The 18068-nt window shown below is 36.1% G+C and overlaps 1 protein-coding gene across 1 annotated transcript in view; it reads left to right on the top strand.

Moving 5' to 3' along the window:
- Nucleotides 1-18068, top strand: part of LOC131048501 (uncharacterized) — a 176206-nt gene that overhangs the window by 50598 nt on the left and 107540 nt on the right. Inside the window, exon 3 of the mRNA XM_059214516.1 lies at nucleotides 275-487. Within this exon, the coding sequence (XP_059070499.1) occupies nucleotides 275-487 (213 nt within the window). The remainder of the gene's footprint in view (nucleotides 1-274; nucleotides 488-18068) is intronic.

Raw genomic sequence — 18068 nt, 5'->3', positions numbered from 1 at the left:
GGATTAGAGTTGATTTGGAAGAAATCAAATTTTGGATTTTTTGTCGATGTTTTGTATGAGCATCTTGTTTGTCCAAAATAGAGTATTAATAGGCAAATGGACCAACCTGAATTGACTGTGCTTACTTGCAATTACATAGGTATTTTGGGTTCTGTTTCTAGAAATACCCACATTTGTAATGGCATAAAAAAAATGCACCACATTATTATTGAGTATAGTTTCAAATGATTTTAGTTTCTGAGATAGTTACTGACTGACATTTTCTTGATTTCAGGTTTGGGGTTGAGGTTATGGAAACTGTTGCTGCATGGACAGCAAGACTTTGCTCAAGTCTTAAGCAGGGTGGTAATTTAGATCACGCAGATCTGGTGAATCTGAAATTAGAGGAGGCAAATTCAGATGCAGTCTCTACAGATCTAGCAAGCTTTAATGTGCTTGATGTAGGGACTGGAAATGGTCTATTCCTTCAGGCACTTGCAAAGCAAGGGTATTTCTTGAAACTCTGTTGATTACTATTTTGTGCAATGAATATTTACTTGCAGCATGATGTGTGTCTCAAAAATTACCATTATGTTATGAAAATAACAGTTTTGTATGACTTAGCCATGGCATTTCTATTTCATCCGCTATTTTTTGGGTTCACTAAATATGGTAAATTTCTGGCTACGTTTATTAGCACTAATCCATTTAAATAACTCAAAGTAATGTAGGACTGCTTTTTAGAGGTTCATCTGACTTCTTATGCCTGCATATGAAAATTATATCCATATGAAACAAGATCCAAGAATATTTAGGTTCCACACTGGATATAATCTCAAGTTTGTCTCGAGCGATTTATAACTTATCCGGTGCCTAGTGTCTTTTGCTTTTCTTCTGAGAAAATGCATCAATAGTAATATATCTTATGTAGAAGCAACAGAAATAGATTAACAGTGCATTGATCTACTAATGACCATTCCAAGGGGCACATACTCAGGATTACCTTTTCTATATTTCATGGGTTGCATTCTTACTACTCAGTTCCCCATCCCTGTCTCCATTCTATTTTCCTATTCAAATATCTTTCTCAGGATTTTTTGGATGCTTGGAGTTGTATCTTTTCATGTGTCCACATTTACATTAGGTTGTTTTAATAGTGATGGTCAAACCATTATACTCTTTCTTATAGTGGTTTGGGTTTTTTCTCATGCCAAAGCAATGATAATCCTTGTAATGTTATTAGATCTTTGATAGTAAATTACTTTCTCTGTAAAGTGCTTGTTTTTTCCTTTATATTTGCTTGCCATGCTTGTCTTTTGTTTTCTTTTCTTCTGTGCAATCCCTATTCCCTTGCACATCAATTTGCAATCTAATCAGAAAATTTTGTATATGATAACTGTGTTAGCTTGCGATTCGAAGAAATTACATGCTTTTAATGGAAAAACTTCAACAGATTTTATTTCTTCTTTCTTTCTCAGTAGCAGAAATGATGATCAATCTAAAGTGTAATAATACCTACAAGCCTTTTGTTACCCGGAGTAAGAGATGGTGAAGCTTCTCTCAGCAAGATAAATCCATTTTTTAGTACAAAAAATGTCAGTACTTGAAGCGTGCATGGTTTGAAAATAAAATGATGAACCCTTAAGGGGTGTACTTAATTGTAAAAGAAAGGTTGTCAAATCTATAATAGTAAAATAATAAGAGTACACAAAAGTCAGCTTTAACGAAATTCTGAATGCCTTGGTGATGTCTGTTTGTTTTGTCAAGAGATTAAAAAAATTTCTAGAGACGACCCATTTTATAAATTGGTGCTGTTATTTTGAACTAACATTTGCAAACTATAGAGAAGAAGTTGACAAGTTGGTTGGATTCTTTTTGGGTTCACTATAATTGTTATGTTCATATTCTTCTTCTCAAAGTTGCTAGTGATGAATGGTAGTTTCTTAAGAAAATTTAAAACATAAACTGAGCAAATATTTGCATACAGCAATTTAAAAAGCTACATTCACTTTTGATCCGTTGAAACATTTGAGCATCTTCTATTTTGGAGGAAACAGTCTAAGCTGTCTGATGAAGAAAATAGTATGAAGTGGTTAGATTTACTGTTTATATGGGTAAATGGGCCTAGTAAATATCGTGGAGTAGGTCTCTGCCATATTTAATATTCTTTGGCAAAGAGGGTAAATAACTCCTTGCATGTCTTTTGGACCATTGAATCATTAAAGCTTTTTTTCTATTTTACAAATAGTCACATTAGTACAAAGATGTATGCTCTTTGGCTTTGAAATTGGGCGATTTGCGAAAAATTAACCCCACCGACCACTTGACTACTACTCAGTAGACACTAGTTAAGTGGGTTATTTATACTTTGGCTGATTATGACTGTACCTTACATCATGTATTGATTACCGTATGTCATGTCCCCATTCGAGACCTCAGAACAACTCAAGGAACGGTTATGAAAGTAAAGAGTTATATATGATCATAAGATGCTAGTAATCTAGTATGTTGAAAGACTTTAAACAATAGTACACTACAAACAAAGCCTAGCATATTATCACCGCATCAATAGGACTAAATGATCAAGTCTAGAGATGGTGCGATAATAGTAATCTTGCTAATAGCGATAAGGAGGTTGATGACTCTCGTGGAATACAACTAATATTAAGAGATTGCTAATAATCAATTTAAGAACAATAACAGGAAGAATTACATAACCACAAGACTACGACTACCAAATGATTTAATGGGAGTGTTAAGTGGGTTATTTATACTTTGGTTGATTATGACTGTACCTTACATCATGTATTGATTACTGTATGTCATGTCCCCATTCGAGACCTCAGAACAACTCAAGGAACGGTTATGAAAGTAAAGAGTTATATATGATCATAAGATGCTAGTAATCTAGTATGTTGAAAGACTTTAAAGTTTAAACAATAGTACAATACAAACAAAGCCTAGCATATTATTACCGCATCAATAGGACTAAATGATCAAGTCTAGAGATGGTGCGATTGTAAATGTTATTCAATTCTCAATTATAAATGCAAGTTATATTCTAACTTATTTTCCTTTTAACTATGTATTATCTATTTAATATGATAACTCTGATTATCTTCTTTTATATTGCAGGTGAGAGGAGCATTTATTGATTTCGATGATCTTCTCACAAATGCCGATTGATATGTATATGCAAGTAGGGAGGATCAAGCAATGCCCTGACTGGTCATGTCTTTAGACATGACCGATCAAGACATTACTTGATCGCACCCTTTGGCTTATTGTTGTAATTACAATCGGTGTATGCTTAACAAACCGATACCAATCGGTGTATACTTAACTTAACAGCCCGATAACAATCGGTGTATATTTATCTTGCCACCCGATACCAATCGGTGTATACTTAACCCGATACCAATCGGTGTATACTTAACCCGATACCAATCGGTGCATGCTTTATTTGCCACTCGATACCAATTGGTGTTTATTAGTTTAATCCGATAACCATTATTGTTCACTGTTTAATAAGATAACTGATATTAATCGGGATCCATATGTTATAATGTAAACCGATATTAATTGGTATTCTATGCTATAGGATGATTATCGATAGTTAAGCATTGATCGAACTAAGTAGATTGAACATATACAAATGAAGAATGGTCATCAAATGAAGGATCAATAGCTTGAAGTTTTTCATCATAATTTATAGATAGGATAAATGATTGAATGAGAGACATCTCTCATTCAATCATTTATCTTACTGAAGCTATCATGCATTAACACTCCCTCTTAGCTAGGTAAGATAAATGAAAAACAATATATCAATCATCACAATTCAAATGATGGTTAGTATTCTTTACACAATCTGACTCTTTAGAAAATCATATCACCTAATCACATGATATGAAGTATCACCTAAACACGTGATACAAATGTTCATCACATCAATCTTGTGATGATAGGATATCACCTAAGCATGTGATATCAGCATTGCATAAACATGCAATACATAAGGATAATCATATGAGAAAGATTAAATTCTCATCTTATCCAAGTTGTGGTATGTGCACTAACATCTTATACAAATGTCTTACCACAACACAATCATGGCACATCCATGACACACCAGAGATCCGACATGATAACTGGTTTGAACATCATAAGATCGTCACCTTATAATGTCTACATACAAGTGTTCACTATCTTGAGAGATCGTCACCTCTTAGATATGAACCCAGGGGATAAAATCCAAAATGTCCTATCATGACAAAGAAGTTTACACATTAAACATCTTATTGATATGCAAATACAGATTACAAAGCAAATTACCTTTCTATCATATCTAAACCTTTTCTGAAGTGATCAACCTTCACTCTAGAAAGAGGTTTGGTCAGAATATCTGCAGTTTGATCTCCTATACAAACATATTCTAATTGGATCACATTCCTGTCCACCATATCTCGCACATAGTGGTATGGAATCTCAATATGCGTGGATCTATCATGGAACACTAGATTTACTGAAAGTTTTATGCAGCTCTGTTTGTCACAATGTACAACAGTGGGTTTCATAGGTTCTCCAAACAACCCCACAAGCAACTTCCTAAGCCATACTGCCTCTCGGGCAGCCATAGAAGCTGCAATGTATTTGGCCTCGGTGGAGCTTTGAGCTACAGAAGACTGCTTTCTGCTGATCCAAGATATCATGGCTGAACCTAGATTGAAGCAACACCCTGAAGTGCTTTTCTTGTCAGTCACACTTCCAGCCCAATCTGAATCTGTAAATCGATGTAGGTCTATATCAACTTTCTCATATTTGAGACCAAGGTTTAGGGTACCTTGTAAGTATCTCATAATGTGTTTTACTGCAACCAGGTGTATCTCCTTAGGTTCACACATAAACTGACTTAGAGCATTAACTGCATAACAGATATCTGGCCTTGTATTTACCAGGTACATCAGGGACCCAATCATCTGTCTGTATTGAGTAGGATTAGTTGGTTATGACTCTGCTGCTGCTTCTTTAAGTTTATGTAAATTGGTTTCCATAGGAGAGACCATGGGCCTACAGTTTGGCATTCTGAATCTCTTCAAAATGTCTAAGGTATAATTTCCTTGGTTTAGTATAATGTTATCAGAATTCTGCCATACTTCCAATCCTAGGAAGTAATGAAGGAGTCCCAAGTCCTTCATATCAAATTCTTTGGATAGATATTTCTTGCATTGGTCTATAAGGTGATCATTTCCTGTGATTAATAAGTCATCAACATATAAAATCAATAATAGCATATCACCTTTATTTCTTTTGTAGTAGAGATTAGGACCTGCATCATTCTTAGAGAAGCCTAGTTTTGAGAGATAGGTGTCAATTCTTTCATACCAGGCCCTGGGAGCCTGTTTAATCCCATAGAGAGCTTTCTTGAGTCTACACACATGAGACTTTGCATCATGAATTTCAAACCCTTCAGGTTGCTCTAGGTAGACTTCTTCTGAGATCTCACCATTTAGAAATGCTGTCTTAACATCCATTTGGTGTACCTTCCACCCCTTTGCTGCTGCAATGGCTTGTACAACTCTTACTGATGTATACCTGGCAACAGGTGCAAATGTTTCTTCATAATCTATTCCTTCCCTTTCTGAGAACCCTCCAGCTACAAATCCAACCTTGTGTTTTTCAATACTGCCATCTGCAGCATGTTTGATCTTGAAAAGCCATTTAGATGAAACAACAGATTTCTTAGTTGGCCTAGGAACAATCTCGCAAACATCATTTTTCATAATGGACTGATACTCTTCAAACATGGCATCCTTCCATACTTGATGTTCAAGTGCATCTGATACATTGTTTGGTTCGGCTTTAGAGAGATCATTCATAAGGGCAACATAGCTAGTGAATTTATTAGTCCTTTTGCTCTCCCTGAAGGTTCCTGAAGGAGCAACAAACTTTTGAGCTTGTGCTACAGTCTTGGTGGCCCATAGTGGTCTTTTCTTGAGGTTTTTCCTAGGTGTGTTTTGAGTTTCACCTATAGTTTCCTCAAGATTCTCCCTCTGAAGCCTAGGAGTAGGATCTTCATCTACGCTAGGGGTAGGGATATAGACTTCAGGTTCTAGTGAGCTTTGGGTTCTTTTGAAGGCTAAGTCTTCTTCAAAGATCACATCCCTACTTAGTTCAATATTCTTTTGACTAGGTATATAGATCCTATAGGCCTTGGAGGTTTCACTATATCCTACAAGGATTCCCTTTTTTCCAAAAGGCTCTAATTTTAATCTTTTCTCCCTAGGTACATGAATATAGACAGTGCATCCAAATATCCTAAGGTGGCTGATATCTGGTTTTGATTTAGTAAAGACTTCCTCAGGGGTCTTATCTTCAAGATGGGAGTGAGGACATCTGTTTTGAATATATACAACAATGCTAGTTGCTTCTGCCCAAAGATTGATATTTAGATTCTGATCAAGAATCATAGCTTTGGCAGCTTCAACGATTGTCCTATTTTTCCTCTCAGCTACCCCATTTTGTTGAGGATTATAAGGTATTGTTAACTCCCTCTTAATCCCTGAATTTTTACAAAAATCTTTAAATAATCCTGATGTGTATTCCCCCCCATTATCAGTTCTTAGAGTTTTAATTTAATTTCCTGAGTAGTTCTCTGTTAGTGATTTGAATTCTTTAAACCTATTGAGGATCTCTTCTGATTCTTTACATTTAAGAAAGTAGATCCAAGTTTTCCTAGAGTAGTCATCAACAAATATTACATAATACAAAAATCCCCCTAAAGAAGGTACGGACATGGGTCCACATACATCAGAATGAACTAACTCTAAGATTTTACTTGTTTTCCTAGTACTATTTTGAAAAGAACCCTTAGTATTTTTACCTAGGGCACATCCTTTGCATGCCCCTGAATGATATTGCTTTAACTTAGGTAGGCCTGTGACAAGGTCTCCCATTGATGATAAAGCTCTAAAATTCAGGTGGTCTAGTCTTCTATGCAAAACTTCATTAGCATCTGTAGTTTCATGGATTAGGACTAAGTTGGGCTCTGTGCATAGCTCATACAAGTAGCCTTGTCTTTGACTAGTAGTTTTAGCTTTCTTGATGGATGAATTCTTTGGCCAAGCCAACACTCTGTTGTCCATGAAGGTCACTCTGTATCCATTATCCTCCAGTGCTGATATTGAGACTAGGTTTCTCTTGATGCCTGGGACATATAGTACTCCTTTAAGTTGTAATGATACACCTGACTTTAGTTTGATGGTGCAGGTTCCAACTCCTCTGGCTGGATGTGTGGAGTCATCTCCGATAGTTACTTCCTCATCATTCTCCTCTTTCATGGAGTCTAGCACTTCTCTGAATCCTGTAATGTGTTTGGATGAGCCACTGTCGATCACCCAGGAGTTAACTTTGTTTGATGCTTGGTTTGTGAGTGCTGAATAGAGTACATACTTCTTGGGGTCTTCTTCCCTTTTAGATTTTCTTGTTTTGGCAAATGTGGCTTGTTGTTTGGTTCTTTCTGGACATTTGGCAACATAGTGCCCAAATTTGTCACATCTGTAACACTGAATCTGTGAAAGGTCCTTCTTGAAGGTGTTCTTGCCATGACGACCTTTTCTCTTTCTAAATTGTTTCTGCTTGCTTTTCTTGTTTGAGTTTGTATTTAGAACTTGGAGATCTTCATCTATATTCTTTTGCTTGATCCCTTTCTTATTTTGTCTTGAGTCTTCTTGGAGACAGTCAGCCTTTAGCCTATCGAATTTTGGAAATTCATCCCTTGCACTGATGCCTTGGACGAATGTTTCCCATATACTAGGCAACCCATCTAGAGCAATGAGTGTTAATTCTTTGCTTTGGATCTCATATCCAAGAGTTGCTAGTTCATCCCTTAGGGCTGATATTCGCATGAAGTAGGCATTGACTGATTCTCCTTTGATCATGGCTATGTGATTTATTTCTCTTTTTAAAACCAAGGTTCTACTAGCATTGGATATCTCAAATGCATCTTCAAGTGCTTTGAACATGTTGTAGGCCGTTTCATGTTTCCTTATGATGGGCATAATATTATTTCTCACCCCATCAACTATGATTTTGATGGCCTTTTCATTTCCCTCTCTCCAAGTTGTTTTGTCAGGTTCAGTCTCAGGTTGTGCAGTTTCAGTTTTTTACAAACGATTCGATTTTATTTTCTTTTAGAATCATCTGAATTTTGAACTTCCATGCTAAGAAGTCATCACCTCCTCTGAGTCTATCTTCAAATCTGATAGCGCTAGCCATCAGAAGAATTGTGATGTCGAGTAAATGCTTGTTTTTGAATTTTCCACAAAATTGAACAGCCTCAGGTTTGATTTAACTATAGCTCTGATACCATGTAAATGTTATTCAATTCTCAATTCAAAATGCAAGTAAAATTCTAACTTCTTTTCCTTTTAACTATGTATTATCTATTTAATATGATAACTCTGATTATTTTCTTTTATATTGCAGGTGAGAGGAGCATTTATTGATTTCGATGATCTTCTCACAAATGCCGATTGATATGTATATGCAAGCAGGGAGGATCAAGACATTACTTGATCGCACCCTTTGGCTTATCGTTGTAATTACAATCGGTGTATACTTTACTTAACAGCCTGGTAACAATTGGTGTATATTTATCTTGCCACCCGATACCGATCGGTGTATACTTAACCCGATACCAATCGGTGCATGCTTAATTTGCCACCCGATACCAATCGGTGTTTATTAGTTTAATCCGATAACCATTATTGTTCACTGTTTAATAAGATAACCGATATTAATCGGGATCCATATGTTATAATGTAAACCGATATTAATCAGTATTCTATGCTATAGGATGATTATCAATAGTTAAGCATTGATCGAACTAAGTAGATTGAACATATACAAATGAAGAATGGTCATCAAATGAATGATCAATAGCTTGAAGTTTTTCATCATAATTTATCGATAGGATAAATGATTGAATGAGAGACTTCATTTATCTCTCATTCAATCATTTATCTTACCGAAGCTATCATGCATTAACAGCGATAATAGTAATCTTGCTAATAGCGATAAGGAGGTTGATGACTCAATAGAATTGATAATCACCGATTACTAAAGAAATGGTTAGTCATGCCTATCGTGGAATACAACCAATATTAAGAGATTGCTAATAATCAATTTAAGAACAATAACAGGAAGAACTACATAACCACAAGACTACAACTACCAAATGATTTAATGGGAGTCTCCATTCGGCCTTCTAAATACTATTGACTTTGGAAGTTCAGAGTATACTCTCAATATTGAAGAAATGGTGAAGGGAGATAGTCCCGATATATGGAGAGTGATTTCCATGACCAAACAATACATATAGAGCCGATGAAAGCGAACTATAATCTTGATTCATGAATTCGCATGATCACTGATCTTAATAATATGGTCGATGCAATATTCAAGTGGAACTACAAGTGCTAACAAAGGTGTTGCTGTCAGAAAAGCATGATTAGAGCTAATGTGCATTGTTGCCACCTCCGTGGTCATGTTCTACATGGAATTTCGATGACCAATATCTTGTTGAGTCGTAAGGATAGCATAAATAATGTCAAGTAAATACGTTGATTACAAACAGTGATTTTATTTGCACAAGAAGCAATTAAACAAATACGATTTGCACAAATAACAAACATTAGTGGGAAAGCTGCGATTAGAACATCAAGCCGATTATGGAGAGCTATGATTAAGTAAAGTATTGTGTCCATTCCTAAGCAACGGCTGCAACCATTCAATTCGCATCCTCTTGGAACATATTAAAGAGACACCGACCTCATTCTAGGGGGAGGAGAAAAAAGGAGGAGTATCATTACGACATTCATTGATTGCCTTGAATACCACAAAGACATTACATCGATCGGTAGATGCCATGCCACAAAGAAGTTACCTTCCATAAACCGACGGACTGGTTGGGAATAATCATTAGCAAACAAGTCTCTATCCAGCGATCATCATGAAGAAATAACAATTAATTGTTCACTAAGGACCATTGGTCTTAATCAAGGAAGAAGTTACCATAATAACATGAGGAGGTGTGATTAAGGGAATCAGTTTTATTTTCTTATTTCTCATATGGATTGGATTGCTCCAGTTGGGCATTTGACCAAGTATCAATAAACAAGTGGGAAGTAAAGGAGAAGCAAGTCGCAGGTTTGATTACCACCATTGTAGAAGGAGACAAGGTAGCCACCAATCATTGTCAACCGGGTATGCTAAACAGAGCTATGAAGAAACTAAGCGCATGGGCACTTAAACAAGAAAGCTATCCAATATGGGCACATTTGTATGTATAATAGGGAAGCTCAGCTCGTAGGAGACATGGATTGTAAAAGAGGACATAGTACAAGAAACTCCACGTGGAATGATGCTAACATTGGTTGCAACAATGCTTTTACTAAGGTGGTGATTTGTTATGAAGTCATAATTAATTGAAGGAGAAATAGATCAGCAGATTAGTATGAAGAAAATTGTATAGAATACTTCCTTTTATTGACTATTTTCCAGATTGGGATTAAGTATCATTTACTCATAAGAAGCTATCAAGATAAGTCTATCATCTGAACTATTCTTAGAATTTTAAGCTAAAAATTATAAGAAAGTATATTTAATTTTGATAAAGTATATTTATTAATATATTACAACTCTCACTTTAAGTTAAAAACGTTGTTTCAGGATAAATGATGGTAAATCCCAAATGGGGACATTACACTGTACTAGCTTTTGTTAATTATATGATCCTCCTATGGTTGTTATGAAACTCCATAATGGGTGAAAGAACAGAATATCTACCTTTATAAGTTTATGTGCTTTAAAATATAGTATTTATCTTTCATTTATAACAACCAATGTTGCTAGTTTGGGTTTGGGAATGGGGCTTCGGCATGTGGACTCAGCAAACTTTTTTGGGGTTGAGTTTGTTTTTGGGTATGTTACAAGAATATATTAAAATTATAAGTAAATACATATTTGCAACCTAAAAGTAGGAATTATGTTTAGAATATCACAAAACATCATATAATAAACAGAACCACATAAAAAATTCTAAATTACTGGTCTTGGTACTGGTTCGGGTTTGGGTACAAGGGTTTGGTTAATTTTTTTTTGGAGTTGGGTTTGTTTTGAGTTCGTCCACACAAAAACATATGAAATCTGAAATGTAGACATTTTGCAACAGTAATTAAGTTCAAAATACACCACACATAGCATCTTGTATTATATAATAAACAAAACCACCATAAGAAATAAAAAAATTCCAATGTCAATTAATCACTCGAATGTCATGAAATATATTAAAATTAAAAAATAATAATGTTAAGAGTCAAAAATCAGCCATCATTGATCAACTATCATCATATTAATCTTCAAAAATATCATCATCATGATCCATATTAGATGATGTGGGTACTAGCAAATTGGAAGAGCCACAAATAGTGCCATTGGCACTAGCACTAGCACTATCATGATTGCTAGTTGGCCCATCATCAACATCAAGTGCAATAAAGTGGAAAGTGAGAGCATCCAAGTCAACATGCTTTGGCTCAATATCCCACTTCCTCATGTCCCCTTCCTCATAACCACTTTGTTTGTGTGCAAGGAGCCACAATTTTGAATGCACATACACAAAGTCCTTTGCCTTTATTGAGTGTAGTCAATTGTGCACAAAAAGTAGCTCAACACTATAATATTTGGGACTCAAAGTAAAGGCAAGAAGATGCAGCGGAGTGGTCATTTTGTTTTATCTCTCTTTAATGATATTGTGTAGTTGTTTGAAGAAAGTTTCTTTAGGATCTTGCTCTTTTGTATTTATGATGCCTTTTATCTTCTCAATCATTGAGTCAATGCCATCATATATCTCACCCAAACAAGGCCTATCCATGTCAGTGTAACAAATTATGCTCTATATGGGCTTAGTGAAGCTGAGGAGATACTCAACACGATCCCACCAAATTTCATCTAGGATCATTTTCTTAACCTTAGCTGCCCTTGTAGTGCTAGATTGCCTCCATATGGACCAATTTTTGCTGATGGCCATGTTATAAAGTGCCTCATGAACCTTCACAAGTAGTCTCAACATAATTGTCTTGGAGGCAAAATGAGTCTCACCAACCTGTTTAAAAATCAAAATTAAAAATAAATTACAAAAATTAAAATTAAAAGAAGTTTATTTAAGTGAAACATATTTAACTTACCTTCAACAGCTCTAATTTTGAGAATGTTCTAAATATGCCTTGTGAGATTTGGTGGTTGGTAAATAACATTGGAATCTCTTCGTTGTCAACATACACTTGTTTTATCCGATCAATATTGGTGCCAATTTTTTGTAGCATAAGGATGGGGGTGTAGACAACAAGTCCAAAAAATGTGTGAATAATGCTCCTTAGATAATAACCCAACCACTCTACAAGTTATAACTTGCACAACATTTCAAGGGCCTACTTCTTTAATGGCTCGACAAAGAATGGTAGTAATAAATACACATTCCTTCACCTCCCATTCACAATCCATTGCTCTCAAAAAACATTGTGCCTGTAGGGCACACTGCAATAACATTGATCAATGGCTGTTTTCTTGCATCTTTCCATCGATTAGAAATGGACATCCTTGTTGCAGCTCGAGAATCCCTTATGGGCTTCAAGGAATCCTCCACAAACTTTACCTATTTTTTGTATAAGGTGCCACACATCTTCTCATAACCTGAGCCCTTGTACCCTTTTGGAGCCTCATTAATTGCTTTCATCATTTGTTGCCAATATGGTGAGCAAACGACATTGAATGCCAATCCATTCACATAAACACATCTTGTTATGTGTTGATCAACAATCTCTTGAAACATGTTTTGAAATGCTATTTCCAGTGGTCCCTTTGATCTCTTATGAGTAAAGGCCACAAATTATTCTTCAGGTGGGTGAAGGTTGCACCTGAATAAAGGGAAAAATTAAAAACTAGTTCAAATCAATTGTCACATGCACGCTTGAGTGCTAGTCCACACGCCAACAAAGAATTTGTTTAGCATAGAGCAAAGCTTGAAAACGCCATCATCTGGTGTGTGCTTGTGATAGGGGCACACCTATATAAAGGAACAATTAGATATTAAAAAAAATACATTGTATAGGTGCACTTGAGGATGTAGACACATAACTCACCAAAGGAATTTTTCCAATTTCAAAAATTATGCCGTCAGGTGTGTACTTGGTGATGAAGTCCATGCCTATACAAAGGAAATCAAAAGTGCAAGATTAAAGTTCGTTTTAATGTATCGGTATGTGTGTAAAGGAGAAGTGCATGCCTATCAAAGGGATTCAAAACATCAAAGTAGATTTTCAAGACTTTCTAGAGAGTTTACTATGATTAGAGGAAATTATACAAAATCATTAAAGTAATCTAGAGCCATATATCTAGAATTTCAGCCCATGCTAAAAATGGCATTTAGCCATCTATTTTTAAAGAGTAGAGCATATTCTAGGATTTTCTTTTTTTAGCTGAAGCTATTTATAGCCTATGCTATTTTTAGCATGAGGTTGCCTTTAATTATTTGTTTGCTATTTATAGCCTAGAGTCATGTAATGGCCCCTTTTTAGGATTCTAGGAAATATTTGATTTTTTGGTATTTTTAGAAAATAATTGAAACCAACAGCTGAAAATAAGTACCTAAATTTGAAAATTAAACCCTAAGAAGTCTACTGAAAATGAATGCACATATATGGATTTTTTTTTGTAATTTTTTGAATTTGTGGATGTGGCTACAATGACTAATCAAACCCTAAACTGAAACTTGCACAAAAATCTAGAAATAAATATCAAAAAAACCTTGTGCAACAATTTATATCTGATTAAAATTAAATTAAATCCCAGACACCAAGGCAGAAACATCAGAATTTAATGTAACAGCAGCATGTAGATACCAGAAACATGAATAAGCAACTAAAATGCTGAAGGTAAAGCAGAATTATAAGTCCTAGGTTGACAGCTAACACTCAACAAATTGGTTAGTATCAGTTCACACTTCCAGAAATACAATTAACACACAGATTTTAAGAAATCTGTAAAAGTATTCAAATTTATGTTCAAAAGTGGAATGTTAAGGATTTTGTCTTTCTTTTAATTCCTTAGACAATATTCAATGCTATTAATGTATGCTCTCTAGTTAGTTCTGATTATGAACTGAAACTTCTTTGTTTGCAGGTGGCTGTAGATAATATTTATTGATTTCAATATTTCTCAAGCATTCTTTACGACAAATAAATATAGGCATTGCCTTGTAAGATCAAGGCATGCCTTGACCGGACATGTCCGATCAAGACATGTCTTGATCAAGGGTGGTGCCTCTTCAGAAAGCAAACCGATAACTATCGGTTAATATAAATGCCGATACATAACAAATGATAATCAATGCCAATCGGTTTGTGATTTAATGCGGTTTGATTATCATTGTAACCGATAATGAATCGGTTAGTTTCTAATGCAATTTTAGTTATCATTAACCGATCACTAATCGGTTTATTCTTAATGCTATTTCATGGTAATCGATGGTAAATGCAACCCGATTATGGATCGGTATAAGAGCAAAAATATGTTAATACGATAACTATTGTAGTTATCATATGACAACACTAATTAGTGTTGTCATATGACAACTAGAATAGATATGCAGAACCGATTACAGTCACAACATATAAATGAAATCACTGCATAGCAAATGCGATCATATCTCGATCAATGATAGAAATGCTTATAAAGATGATTATGATGTCTACCATTAGCATGTAGATTTATCGATAGGATAGATGATTGAATGAGAGACTTCATTTATCTCTCATTCAATCATTTATCTTACCGAAGCTACATTGTTTCAACACTCCCTCTTAGCTAGGGAAGTGTTGACGTGTATTTTGTACACTATCAAACACAGAATAAAATACCCAAGGGTACCTTATCCTCTCTTGAGTAAAGCCTCTGAATGCTGAAGATATCGCGAAAAAGGATCAATCAGGGTGACTTCAAGGTTCTTCGTTGTAGGATCTCTACGTGTGGATAAGCACCAGTGGTCGTTGTGAATGCTGTTTCTTCAAGGGGTCTTACACACTTTAAAAGTTGGTCCGTGTTACTCTTACTTGACTGCAGGAATAGGAATTTCCTAACACTAACAATTTCTCAAAAAAAGATCAAAAGGTAGGGTTTTCAAGAGATGAATTCTAATCTAATCCTAAGAATGACTCAATGTAGGCTAGACTTGGTAAGATTCTACCAATTTCAGTATTGCCAAGGAATTACAACTCTACTAGAATTGATGCGATCTTCTAAGGTGATTAGTGATTTTCAAATCATCAAGAATTATAGATACTACCACAAGGATACATATCAATAGTTCAATAATGACTGAAGTTTCAAGCAATCTCAATATCTCCAGTTGACCACACAAGGCGTCCTTACAATCAGTAAGAAGCTAGTGGTTTGGAACGTGAATCTCACCAAAGATCAAGCACAACACTTAGTCCTTCAAACTTAAATACTACTTCGATTGAGAATGATTCAAGAAAGTAAACAACCATGAAGATAGCCACAAGAATTGCAATAAAACACCATAACTTCAATCTTTTATTGATCTCAAAGCCAAAATAGACAACAATTGTTCGAAATTCTTTCTTCAATACTCAATCTTGCTACAAAATAACTGTCTTCTTTCCAAAGCTCTAACTATCTATCTCCTTAATATCTCATCTCTAATGACAAAATGAAAATGAGTGAGGGTATATATAGCATCCTCAATTACAATGAACGGCCCAGATCAAAAGAAGATCAACGGCCGAGATTCTGACACCTAAACCCTAATTAGGGTTTGTTACAAAAGTTCCCCTTTTAGATGAACATTATTAAATGCATAGCCAAATATTTAATTGGCACAAAAATCGAGGAAACATAGACCAATGATAATTAAGATGCCACATCATTCTATAACAACCTTTCTTCTAGAACCTTATTCCCTTTCCAATGCTCTTTCTTAGCATATGCAACGAATCTGGACACAATTCCTTCAATTTCAGCAATAGGAATCTCGGGAAGATTCCTCATTTGCTCCTCCAAGTGGATAACCTGGTCAAAGGCAGTGAGAAGAGTCGTTTCCCATCCAGGTTCGAGTTCTTTGATCTTCTCAATCAGGAGCATAGTAGTGAACATTAGATCCCGTTGCTCATCTGTGATGACATTCTCATCTTTGCAAAAGATGACCTTGACTCTCTCTTCCAACTCATGGAGGTCCACATCCATCTCAACTTTGATCCTCCTGCCAAGAATGGTACATAACACTTCAAACACCTTATCCTGAATTGGATGGATGACACCTTCAACTTGATTGCATTTGGTGTTGATGTCCTCGAAAAGAACCTCTTTCATCTGGAGTAGAGTTGACCACTGAAGTAGGTTATGAGCTCCTCCATCCATTATCTTTTCTTGTGCTAGGATTTTCCTTGGTGTTTGCCTGATTACTTGCAGAACAGGAATGATAACATCTCTAGTATGAGGGAAAGCGGCTACAGTTATCATTAGATTGTGGATGATCTCAAGGACCTGGATAGCTCGGTGGATTGTTTTCATCATTCTTGTTGTAAATTCAACAGCTACCATGTGGGATTTGTCAATCCAAGAGCTCATAAGCTGAACCAAGCTCTTGACTCTTTCTGCCTCGCCAACTGATTCAAGGGGAAGTGCTTGCACAGGAGATACTGCCGGATCCTGACGTCCCAAGGGCTGATTGAGATGACTAAAGTAGCCTCTCCAAGCACCGACTTCTCTCTCAAGCTTTCTATTCTTTTCCATTTCTTCTTTAAGCTTGTCTTTAAGTGCTTCAAATGAATCAGTTGCCTCATCCAGTGCCTATTTAGTAGTGAGGGGACCAAGCTCGAATGTTTCTACATCATACTCTTCTGCAAGAATTTCACCTTCATACTTGTCCACTACTAGTGTAGCTATCTGCAATTTCCTGGATCCTGCCTCATCCCTTATCACCTTGGACATCTTGGTGGCCTTCTTCTTCTCGGTTACTTCTTGGGAATTTCCTATAAGGCTCTCTAAGTCAATTACATCATCTTCATCTTCAACCACAATCACCTTCGTCAGTCTCTCCTTTAACCAATCCGGAATGGCAGATCTCGTCTCTCTTACTTGTATTTCTTTAGGCAATGGTTCATCTTCTCGAAGAGGAGATGTCGCTTCATCATCATTCTTCTCTTCATGTAGCTCATCAACTTGGGGAGATTGACTTGATGAATGCTGAGGTGTCTGCCCCTTTTCAGGCTTATCATTCTGTACCATGGATTCCATAGATTCATCAATCTCAGGTACTATCTTCTCTTGACCTTCAGCTTGACTTGCCTTCTTTCCATGTCGAGAAGATGTGCCTGATGGACGATCTCGATTGGCCTCTTGCTTCTTCTTGGAAGGTTCTCTTTTCTCAGGTCTTTCTTTCCTCTTTGCGCCTCTAGGATGAGAATTGTCTTCACTTGCGCTCGCTCCTCCTTCTTCTGACCTTTCCTCCAAAGTAAAAGTCATTGGTATGTTCTGCTCTCTTAACTTCTGATGTTGTACATCCACCCATCTGCGAGTACATGACAAAACTAGAGCCATCAAAGCTCTCAAGTTCGAAATCTCAGGCTCGCTCCAATCTATCTTCACTCTCTTATCTTCTTTGTCATAGGATGACTGGAGATGTCTGCCATTGTCCTGAGCTTGATCGGCTACTCTGTAAACTTTGCATTTCCTGATGAAATCTAAAGGTAATCTGGAATGCATCTTTCTTTTCACTTCAAAATCATTCGAGAGATTCATCCAAAAGTCTTCTACCTGAAACTCGTGTTTGTATTTCTTACCAACTGTCTCCTCCATATAACCATGAGGATCAAAATTCTCCCTTGAGGCGAAGAATGTGAATGAATATAAAGCCAATTCCTTCTCTGCATCTTCCGAGGCTTGAGTATTAGGACATACCTCAATTGAATTCCCCAATATGATGGGCATGGGAACTCCATTTCCATGCT

Source organism: Cryptomeria japonica, chromosome 2 (genome assembly GCF_030272615.1).
Source record: "Cryptomeria japonica chromosome 2, Sugi_1.0, whole genome shotgun sequence".
Classification (NCBI taxonomy): Eukaryota; Viridiplantae; Streptophyta; class Pinopsida; order Cupressales; family Cupressaceae; genus Cryptomeria; species Cryptomeria japonica.
Note: the sequence above shows the minus strand (reverse complement) of the source record. Positions and strands in the feature narration are given on the sequence as shown.